Here is an 11,814-nt window from a genome sequence, read left to right as displayed (position 1 = left end):
GGTGATGACTCTAAATGTTGAAATAGCAGTAAAACCACATTCATTGATGAAATGACATAAGGGATGGAAAGGAGGGATGGCAGTTTTACAGGGGGGATGATTTTGACCGTTTTTATTTCAGGGGGGGATGCCATCCCCCCTCATCCCCCCTCAAATCGAGTACTGGTGACCACACTTGCAGTGCCCCCTCCTCCCACATTTTACGGTAAAAAAAGGGAAATCTACTCTGGTTATAAAGACCATAGATTTACATGAACGTATTGCTGAAGTACATGCTCAACACTCATATTACAAATAAATGTAAGACAAGCAACCAACTACTGTAAGAGTAACACCACGGATAGACATGAGTCGACGAACGCCAAACTACACTGATGCTCCAATCAGAATGAACTCACATGCCAATGTAACACCACATGTTAACTATGATCATTTCCATCATATATGGCCTGTCTGAGGACTACATGCAAAACTATTCCAGCATATGACTAAACAATCAAACAGGCCTACTGAAGGAGCTGATGTAACTCGTGCCAGGGGTAAATAACATCAGTCACATGAGGTTTTTATTCAAGCTTTCCTGCTCACAAGAAAGGTCAGGCTTATATTTTTACATTTATTTTTAAATTCAACCCACCAGTCCAACACTAATATGACCATAAACCCTTTGTTATATCATTGCAGACGCTTCAATGAATGACGCAGACGCAGATATTTTCTCAGTACTACATTGTAAAAATAATCAGTAAAAAAAAAATACACATTCAATAAACATAAATAAATTACAAATCTGGGATATTGAAGAAAAGATGTTTTTAGAATAGTGTTTGAATGAAAAATGACAAGAATTATAATTGTTGCAGGTAATTCATATTTTTCATTTTTGATCTATTATTTGCTTATCTTTATACATGTATTCATTTCCCTTTTTTATTTTGTATATTTTTCATAGTTTTTATTGTTTAACTCCAGTGTTTCCTCAGTGGGAGTCCCCTGCATTGGGAGGGCTGTTGTCTCCGGCTCTTGCCTTGTCTTGGATGTTGTGTTGTGGTGGTCCATCCATCCATCCATCCATCCATCCATCCATCCATCCATCCATCCATCCATCCATCCATCCATCCATCCATCCATCCATCCATCCATCCATCCATCCATCCATCCATCCATCCATCCATCCATCCATCCATCCATCCATCCATCCATCCATCCTACGGAGCTGGTGTTTGACACTCTATCCTGCCTGGGGTGGTTGTGGCCTCCTACCATGCAGTATGGTTCCCTGTGATAGTATGATAGTGTTCCCTTACTGGCTCTTCTGTACTCAGCAATGTTTCCAAGTTATCATTCTTTTAGTCTTTGTGTTTTATCATTGATAGGGATTAGGGTTGGTGGGGAGAGGGGGTGGGTGGATAGGTGGGATTGATTTTCTTTTAGCTGTTAAGCACTTTGTGCTGCATTTTATTGTTAGAAAACTGCTATATGAATAAAGTTTGATTGATTCATTGATTCATTGAGTTTGAAGTCATAGAAGACTACTATATACAGTATGCGCTCACACTGCTCACTTTAATTCCCATTTTCAGTCATTTGTCTCCCTCATGTGGTGGTTATTAAAATTGCACACATTTCCCGACATCTATCCATCAAACTATGTAGCCTGTCCATCAATCTAGTCCCCAGAAATCTGAAGACTTTTTTTCTTTTTGATTAGCTTAATAGATTAATGGTTTTATTAAATTACACAATTCCAGGTTTTAATGATTTGTTGGACACTTCTTATACTGATGAACCGCAGGAGGTTCTCTAGCAACACCATCAGATACAATGTTTTTCATTTATCATTTATTCTCTTTATGTACATTGACTTATGGGTGTTAAAAAATAAAAAAATAATTAAAAAAATAAAATAAACAAATACAAAATAAAGGGGAAAGTGATGTTGCAGAGAAGCGTGATGTGAGGAAGAACTGCTGGTTACCAGGAGCTTCCTCAGCCTTCTCACTGCTGGACTTCTTATGGATCCAGCGGATCAAACTCCTCTTCTTCACTGTCTTTTCTATCTCTTTGTTCTCCTGTCTTTCCTTTAGTTTCAGAATTTGATCATATTTCTCTTTCTTCTCATTGTCATGTTTGTCCTCAATGTAATTCATCTCCTCCTCAACCTTTCCTTCTTGCTTCTTGTCATTTGCCTTTTTGCTCTTAAAGACCTTGAAAAGAAGTGTTTCTTCTTTTTCATGACAAGTTCTTGGGATTCATCCATCTGTTTTTCAGTCTGGATCTCCCTCTCCTCCATTTGTATCATTTTCATCTTGTTCTCTCAAATTTTCTATCTTTTCCAGTTGGAGCTCTTGTTTCATTTCCTCCACTCTCACCTTGGATTGCTCCGTTAGTGTCTCAGCTTCCAAGGTTTTCTTACATTCTTTAGCTTGTTTCTTTTCCTCATCTAGATGAAGGAACTGCTGCAGCAGGTTTCCCTTCTCCATCTGAAGCTCTTTATGCTCTTCTTCCATTTTCTGTCTGATATCACAGATTTGAGCTTTTTCCAGCTCCAGTTTCTTCCAACCCATTTCCAGGTCTTTTCTCTCTTCCATTAAAAGGTTTCCCTCCTCCTGCAGCCTTTTCTGCTCAGTCCGCAGTTGTTCGTCTCTTTCCATCTCTTGCACCTTAATTTTATTCATCTCAGCTTTATCCAGATCGAGATTGTGCAACAAATATTGCACTTCTTCTCTTTTCTCTTCCAAAACAATCTTTTCTGCTTGCAACTCTTCCTTTTCCATTTCATGTTCTCTCCTGGCCTTTTCATCTCCTCTCTTTGCAGTCTTTTCTTCTGCTCTTTCATATCCATCTTCTCCTTCTCATTTTCTATTTTCACTTTTTCACTCTCTCTTTTCTTCTCTTCCAGTAAACTTTTCTCATGAGCTAGCTCTTCCTCCTTCTCTGCCAGGAGTTTCCTTTCTTTTTTCAGTTTTTCTGCCATGTTCTTCTGTGCTAACCTCAACCTCCTCTGTTCATACCTTTCCTGAACGTCCATCTTATGTTTGGACTCTTGGACGTTTGGATGCTTGGCTCCTTGTTTCTCTGTTGGAGCATTTTCTTGTCCTCGTCCAACTGCTGGATTTGGTTTCTCAGATCACTGACATCAGATGTATCTGAGAGCAGCTAATTGTTGAGCACGTGCATTTTTTTTGCTTTGTCTTCCAAATCTCCAGCGACTTTTCTAAGACTTACATTGTACTTGTTCAGGAAATCAATTCTCCTTTGACTCTCTTCATATTTTTCTTGGAGTTTGCTGAAGTCATCTGAGGTGTGGGATTGAGCATTTTTGGTACAAGTGCTCGCAAATCCCTGTCTCATTCTTTGATGTTGTCTTGAAGCCATTTCAGCAATAAACTCGGCTAGAAGGGAATCGATTTTTCCACTGAGTTGTTTTTCAAAGTTGTCGATCGTCGTGTTCAGCTGAGATACTCAAGTAATGCAAGCAGTGTCTTGAAGGTACAAGATATGTAGAATCCCTCTGTATTTATACTGCATATGACATCAGTAGAATGTCAGAATGGTAACCTGTCATAGTAACCTTTGTTGAGTCTTTGTTGAGAAACAAATTAGTATGTGTAATGAACGTGGCCCCTCCCACCATAAAAAACTTTAGCCTTTTTATTTCATAGTATATTAAGATAAATAAAAAATAAACAAACATGAATTGTAATTGAAATCTGAAAATAGTAACATGTTAAAATCACCAAATGACCTGGTCAACATGCAGACACAAGGCTCTTATCAATGTGCCACCTTCAAAGAAGACAAACTGATTTACTGACAAAATATGGTACTTTTTCCCCTCTGATGGCCTGTTGATGATGATCATAATAAATGTTTTGCCAAATTATACAGTCAAAATATTATTATCTATTTTAAAGTCTTAAATAATATCTCTTTTCATACTTATATTTTGTTAGTTTGTTTCATTTTCCCAAAAACTAAAAAAAAGTACAGTAAATATGTGTAAAGAATAAGACATGGATGGATGGATGGATGGATGGATGGATGGATGGATGGATGGATGGATGGATGGATGGATGGATGGATGGATGGATGGATGGATGGATGGATGGATGGATGGATGGATGAATGGATGGATGGATGGATGGATGTTGTGCATCCAACTGTGAATGTGTATTTGAGTACAGATTGTACATACAGTGCCTTGCGAAGGTATTTGGCCCCCTTGAACTTTGTGACCTTTTGCTACATTTCAGGCTTCAAACATAAAGATATAAAACTGTAATTTTTTGTGAAGAATCAACAACAAGTGGGACACAATCATGAAGTGGAACGGAATTTATTGGATATTTCAAACATTTTTAACAAATAAAAAACTGAAAAATTGGGTTTGCAAAATTATTCACCCCCCTTAAGTTAATACTTTGAAGCGCCACCTTTTGCTGCCATTACAGCTGTAAGTCGCTTGGGGTTTTTCTCTATCAGTTTTGCACATCGAGAGACTGAATTTTTTGCCCATTCCTCCTTGCAAAACAGCTCGAGCTCAGTGAGGTTGGATGGAGAGCGTTTGTGAACAGCAGTTTTCAGTTCTTTCCACAAATTCTCCATTGGATTCAGGTCTGGACTTTGACTTGGCCATTCTAACACCTGGATATGTTTTTTGTGAACCATTCCATTGTAGATTTTGCTTTATGTTTTGGATCATTGTCTTGTTGGAAGACAAATCTCCATCCCAGTCTCAGGTCTTTTGCAGACTCCATCAGGTTTTCTTCCAGAATGGTCCTGTATTTGGCTCCATCCTTCTTCCCATCAATGTTAACCATCTTCCCTGTCCCTGCTGAAGAAAAGCAGGCCCAAACCATGATGCTGCCATCACCATGTTTGACAGTGGGGATGGTGTATTGAGGGTGATGAGCTGTGTTGCTTTTACGCCAAACATAACGTCTTGCATTGTTGCCAAAAAGTTCGATTTTGGTCTCATCTGACCAGAGCACCTTCTTCCACATGTTTGGTGTGTCTCCCAGGTGGCTTGTGGCAAACTTTAAACGATACTTTGTATGGATATCTTTAAGAAATGGCTGTCTTCTTGCCACTCTTCCATAAAGGCTAGAATTGTGCAGTATACGACTGATTGTTGTGGTATGGACAGAGTCTCCCACCTCAGCTGTAGGTGACCTCTGACCTCTGCAGTTCATCCAGAGTGATCACGGGCCTCTTGGCTGCATCTCTGATCAGTCTTCTCCTTGTATGAGCTGAAAGTGTAGAGGGACGGCCAGGTCTTGGTAGATTTGCAGTGGTCTGATACTCCTTCCATTTCAATATTATCGCTTGCACAGGGCTCCTTGGGATGTTTAAAGCTTGGGAAATCTTTTTGTATCCAAATCCAGCTTTAAACTTCTCCATAACAGTATCTCGGACCTGCCTGGTGTGTTCCTTGTTCTTCATGATGCTCTCTGCGCTTTAAACGGACCTCTGAGACAATCATGGTGCAGGTGCATTTAGACGGAGACGTGATTACACACTGGTGGATTCCATTTATCATCATTAGTCATTTAGGTCAACACTGGATCATTCAGAGATCCTCACTGAACTTCTGGACAGATTTTGCTGCACTGAAAGTAAAGGGGCTGAATAATTTTGCACGGCCACTTTTTCAGTTTTTTATTTGTTAAAAAAGTTTGAAATATCCAATACATTTCATTCCACTTCATGATTGTATCCCACTTGTTGTTGTTTCTTCACAACAAATTGCAGTTTTATATCTTTATGTTTGAAGCCTAAAATGTGGCAAAAGGTCACAAAGTTCAAGGGGGCCAAATACTTTCGCAAGGCACTGTACGTACATTATAGGAATTTGAAAACATGGTGTCATGATGGAACACTAACGGGAAGTGAAACATGAAAAATTTAGTTTCTTCTTGTTTCTTGGAATTATGATTAATATTTGGTGGAAAGTAAAGTTTGACCTTTCAAACTTCTTGCAGCACAAATATGTTTTTACAAAATCGTTCAATAATCATGTCAAACATGAAAAACATTGTTCAGTGATTTCCCGTTGTAGCTTTATGTGAAATAGATAAATGCATTATAACAATAACATTATATCATCTTGTGTTAATGTGAGGAAACAAAATAAAGTCTGTGTAGTCGTGTTTGTTTGTGACGAGATGATAAAGTTACAACATATTCGAGGATGGTTGTGTTTGTATTTGAAACTCTATCCATTAAAAAGTATGAATATTTAGATAATATTAACCACTAAAAGCATCAGGAGTTTTTACCGTCTGTTTTCTGTTGTCATTTTCCACTAAATCCTAGGGTCTTTATTTTACAATAACAGAAAAAAATATTCTTTAAGCTGAAAACACACAAATTAATATTATTTCTCATGTTTCTGTAAAACAACGTTCACTGCGATGGAGTCAAACGTTTGCACCTCTGGACTCCAATTATTGATTTTTGTTTTTGTGGTCTGCTTTAGAGTTACTTTGATTGTTAAAAGACAGTTTGACATTTAATGTTTGATGCTGTGAAGTATCTGCTGACATGATTCATGTTTTACATGATGGAAATATCTGAAGACGATCAAAGACTGGTTCATCTGCATCAGGGTGGAAAAATACAAATTAATCTCAGTGTATGGTCCATACATGGAGACAGGTTACTTCTTCAGCAATCTTCCAAGAAATGTGGTGGAGTCACCAGCTTGCGCTCTGTGCCAGAAGAGAGGGACCTTGGAGCACATCTTGAGCTGCTGTCCAAGAGGCCTGAGTGAGGGGCGCTACCGCTGGCGTCATGACCAGGTCTTGAAGGCTATAGCAAACACCATCTGCAGCGGAATTGCCCACTGCAAGCGCCTCCGCCCAGAGAAGAAGGCCATCTCCTTCATCAGAGCTGGAGAAGAACCACCAGCTGTTGCCAGGACCTCCTCCTCTGGCCTGCTATCAATGGCACAAGACTGGGAGCTGAAGGTTGATTTGGGGAAACAATTAAAGTGCCCGGACAACGTGGCCATAACATCACTAAGGCCAGATGTGGTGCTGACCTCAGCAACCTCCAAGCAGGTCGTGCTCCTGGAGCTAACGGTCCCTTGAGAAGACCGCATCGAGGAGGCCAATGAGAGGAAGAGGGCTAAATACCAGGCTCTGGTAGAGGAGTGTCGGCTCAACGGGTGGCGAGCAAGATGTGAGCCCATTGATGTGGGATGCAGAGGGTTCGCAGGCCAGTCCCTCTGCAGGGCCTACAGTATGCTGGGCATCACCGGGGCCAGTAAGAGATGGGCCATCAAGGAGGCCACAGAGGCAGCAGAGGTTGCCTCACGTTGGCTGTGGATCAGGAGAGGAGATCCGTGGGTAGGGTAGCGCTACCTGGACACAAGCTGGGGGATTGATCACCCCCGGCTGGGTCGCCTGGAAGAGAGTGTATGACGTTGAAATGACCCGAAACACTCAATGACCCCAGGTAACATCACTGATGATGTGTCCAGGTTGCATCACTAGTTGATGTATGTTACTAAGCCAAAGCAACATCACTGGGACTAAAGTTTAAAAAAATTAAAATAAAAAAAACAAAAACACATTAAAATTAAAGCCTTTATTCATGTATCTGGAATAGCCATAATTATATATTCCTACTTTCTACAGATTTGAGATTGTTTTTCAGTTCACTACTCAACATCACAACTGTCCTTTCATCTGTTTGGAGCTAAGCTTGATGGTCTGGGTTGACAACAGGAAGCCACAGGCTCCGTGGGACCAGTGGGACCAGTGGGGGAAGTAGGGAATGAGGGAACAGTGGGATCTGTGGGAATAGTGGGTCATGAGTCAGCCTCACAGTAACAAACATCACAAGTCATTTTCACAGGGAGCCTTCCTGTGTGAAAATAGTCAGACAAACACGGCTCTATCAGTCAGTACTGTTAACTCCAGCTCTCATGTGAAGTCATTCCCTACGGAAGCGTAGTGCTGCCACCCCAGAAACCACAGAAAAAAAAAATAAAAATCAGTATCACGTTATAACGTGTAGTTTCTGTGGGGGCAGCACTGCGCTTCCGTAATTTCCCACAAAACAACTCATATAAAATGAAACTAGAGTGGCTGGATTGTGATTGTGTTTTTAATCATTCTACCCTCCTTAAAAAAAGTCTAAAGAGAAGTTACATCCCTGTCAAAGACACACATTGTTTTTGCACTGTTTGAAGCTTTAATTGTCATTGTTTTGTTTTCCTAATAAAAAAGAAAATGAAAAATTAGATTTCCACACAATTCCTATATGTCATGAAAAAAAAGGCCTACTCAGTTGTAAAAGCAGAAATTATGTGTTTCATCATTGTTATTCCTTTTTTAGCCCAGCAGGTCAGAGACCAATATTGTTGTACAAATTAGAAAACCAAAAAAATGTATGATGTTTTAATTAAAATTCTGCCATCCATAAACCATTTTATTAATTTAATTAACTTTTGTTGTTATTTTTCTGTTTTTATGCAGCTATAACATTACAAACAAGAACTAATTATAAATTAATTCATCATTGCTGAGAGTGGAAATTAAATCAGATATTAAATCTTAAATATTAGTTATACCTACAACAAATACCACAAAAACAAAAAGATTTGAAGAAACTTGAGAAGTATTTCAGGTGAGACTATAATTGTAATCGTCACCAGATCCAGCAGGGGGCAGCACTCGTCAACGGTTAGTTTTACAGCGTCAGTTTAGCCTCCAGAAGAAGAAGCTGCTGTAGCTCCAAGACAAACACGTCTTTTATTTATGGTCTTTATATTTGACATTTCTGCTAAAATGTTTCCTCAGCTCCTCAAGGCCTTCGTGAATGAACGAATGAAAGCTGCCGCGGAGGAAATATTTAACGTTTTTGAAAGAACAATAGTTAAATATGAGGAGGAAGCTTCTGTTTCAGCGCAGGAGATCGAGCGACTTCGAGGTCTCCTGGAGCAGCAGACAGGTGTGTTTCTGTTCATCCTGCACCAATACCTGCATTAACCCGCTTTAGTGAGGAAACCTGCAGACACATGTGTTTATTTCTAGTTCATCCTCCACGAATACCTGCATTTAACACGCTTCTGCAGTTAGGAAACCCGATCATTAATCTGGTTTAGTCCTGCCTTCCCACTGAACTTTGTGCTACAACTTTTCCATTATTTATCTGAAGGGCGACTTCAAATTGGGTTATTATGACCTTTTTCTTCTGCTCTTTTTTACTTATATAGTTATTGTTATATTTTGATAACATTTCTGCAACTTATTTCAGTAATTACATATATGTTTTTTAGTCAGAAGGAAGGTTGATTAGTTGTTTATGTTTGATAGAAAGTATGAAAAAATCCTTAAATATTGGTTTTGGTTCAGAACTTAATTTTTAACCCAGAGTTTTTCCTGTTTTTTTCTTTGTCATTGCTTTATTATTGCTTGCATTACATTTGTAGGGTTCTTTCCCCAGAGCTGGGAATTGACCTGGCAAATGAATGAATGAATGAATGAATCCCCACACAAACAAATGAAGGCAGGTTGGTAGGGAGGAGGTAGAGAGGTAGGAAGCTCCACCTCAGCTGCGGGTACATGAATGGGTGCAGTTTCCAGCCACATTTACTTTTTTATACACGTGCCTTTTTTGTTCTCAATGAGGGATTACAATAGATAACTTTTGAAGTTAAAATGACAAAAGCTTTGCTGTTTCCACCCTTTCAAATGTGATCTGCATTTCAATCAATGATAAAAGTAAACACTAACTGGTCTTAATAATTCTGGACTCTTTTTAACAGTGTTTTGAAACATAGCAACTGCTTTGGGTATAAAACTAGTTAGCAGTAGTAAGAAAACTTGATTGTCTTTCTCTTTTTCCAGAAACCTCTCAGTTTTCTGTCTGCGAAGACAAAAGTCCTCCTGAGTCGCGTCCCAGTGAGCAGGAGCAGAGCGTCAGCGTCCATCGTGAAGACCCTCAGCCTCGACACATTAAAGAGGAGGATAATGAATTCTGGACTACTGAGGAAGAAGAGACAAGAGAAGGGACATATACGTTACACCCACCTCAATCTGATGTCTGGGAGGATAATAATCAGGACGATACAAAACCACTGTTGCAACCTCAAACACAAACCTGCGAACCCACTGACGAGTTTCAGGAGACACAGGAGGCTGAATCTGTTCATTTCACTTCACCTCCTGCTTTAACTGCAACTTCACAAAGTGAAATCGTCAATGATGCAGAAGAACCTGCTGCAAGTTTTATTTCAGACCAAACAGAACAAACGTCCTTAATCATCTACCAAGAATCCACTGACTTGTCTGATCCTAACGCTGCCGGAGCTCAGCATCAGTGCTACTTGTGCGGTGAATCTTTCTCCTCCACTCATCAGTTGGTAAATCATGCTTTCTGCTTTCATTCAGAAGATGCTGGAGTCACATGCGCCGTGTGTGGAAGAACCTTTGAGTCCACCGAGAGCGTCAATTTGCACCTCAAAGCTCACAAAAGCTCAAAATGTTGTCACATGTGTGGGAAACACTGCAACACAAAGACCGCTCTGACTGAGCACATGGCCGGCCACGCCGGCGTGAAACTGCATCGCTGCCACGTTTGTGGGAAAGAGTGCAGCCGAAAAGGGGATTTAAAGATACACATGAGGATTCACACGGGCGAGAAGCCTTTCTGCTGCTCTTTCTGCTGCAAAGGTTTCACCCACAGCGGACACCTGAGGAAGCACATGAGAAGCCACACCGGAGAGAGGCCGCACAGGTGTGAGATCTGTGGCAGAGGGTTCCTGCAGAGGACACACCTCAAATACCACCTCGGGACTCACGCTAAGAAATACTGATGGAAGCTTTTTTAATAGATGCAAATGGTTTCAAGTTATAACTTAAAAGTGAAAAAGCTTGCTGAATGTGAACATTGCATTGTCAGTGCTATTGTGTGTCTTTTTTGTTTTATATAAATTTGTCATATTTATGATAGGTGCATTTAACTTTTTTTTTTTTTTTTTAAGAAAAGGTGTATGTAAGTTCTGAGGGAAAAAAGAGAGTCCATTACAACAGATAAGATGTGACATCAAATTCAAACAACTAAGGATATTTTAGTAAAATAGTGGGACACTTGGGAAGAAAAACAAGTAATGAACAGAACAAAACTGCAGGTGGTCCTTGAGAAGTGGAGAATTGGACACGGCTGAAATCAGAACCTAATAATCCAGGATTAGCTGGTTATCCTGAAGTCTATATTTAATATCATAGAGGTGTCAATGAGGTCATTTCTAGTGTGGGTTCACTCTGTTGGGTGAGAAAAGTTTGTGCTACCTGCACTAACAATCTAGCTAACACAAACATGATTGATGATCAAAAGTAAGACCAACTATCAAAACTACTACTGTTATGGTTTGCTGGGGAAACATTGCTCACAATATTTGCTTTTTCCTCAAATTTTCTCTCACAGAATGAGTAAAATGTTGGATTAGTTTCAACTAAACTTATGGCGCCTTTACACTAGTAACAACTCAGCGCGACTTGTCTCGACTCGACTCGCCCTCGTTTATTTTCAATACCCAGATGAGAAGTAGGAAGTTGGAGCGAAGCTGCTGTGACATATTTGATTGTGTGATCTAAACGAAGAAGACAACACTAAAGATGTAGAACATGGAGTAGATGATATATACCGGTATGTGCTGCTGGGTTTGTGACTTGTGTTCGATATCAAGTTAAAAAATTAGAGTGAAAGAAGCTTCAAGCGACAACGCTTTTTTTTTTTTTTTTGTCTCTGCGCTGTTGAAAAGTCAGCTGGAGCCGCGAGCAGCTATGAAGTGACAGAGCT

At 39.9% G+C, this 11,814-nt stretch overlaps 1 protein-coding gene across 1 annotated transcript; it reads left to right on the top strand.

Annotated features, from left to right (window-relative positions):
* The first annotated feature begins 8,728 nt into the window (after nt 1-8,728).
* Nucleotides 8,729-11,377, top strand: LOC133463720 (zinc finger protein 32-like). Its single transcript, XM_061745415.1, has 2 exons — nt 8,729-8,961; nt 9,861-11,377. Exons 1-2 carry the CDS (start codon nt 8,769-8,771, stop codon nt 10,826-10,828), a joined length of 1,161 nt encoding a protein of 386 aa, XP_061601399.1. The 5' UTR covers nt 8,729-8,768; the 3' UTR covers nt 10,829-11,377.
* Nucleotides 11,378-11,814: the final 437 nt, after the last annotated feature.

The sequence above is a fragment of the Cololabis saira genome, chromosome 17, assembly GCF_033807715.1.
Source record: "Cololabis saira isolate AMF1-May2022 chromosome 17, fColSai1.1, whole genome shotgun sequence".
Taxonomy (NCBI): domain Eukaryota; kingdom Metazoa; phylum Chordata; class Actinopteri; order Beloniformes; family Belonidae; genus Cololabis; species Cololabis saira.
This window is presented reverse-complemented; position numbering and strand designations above follow the sequence as displayed.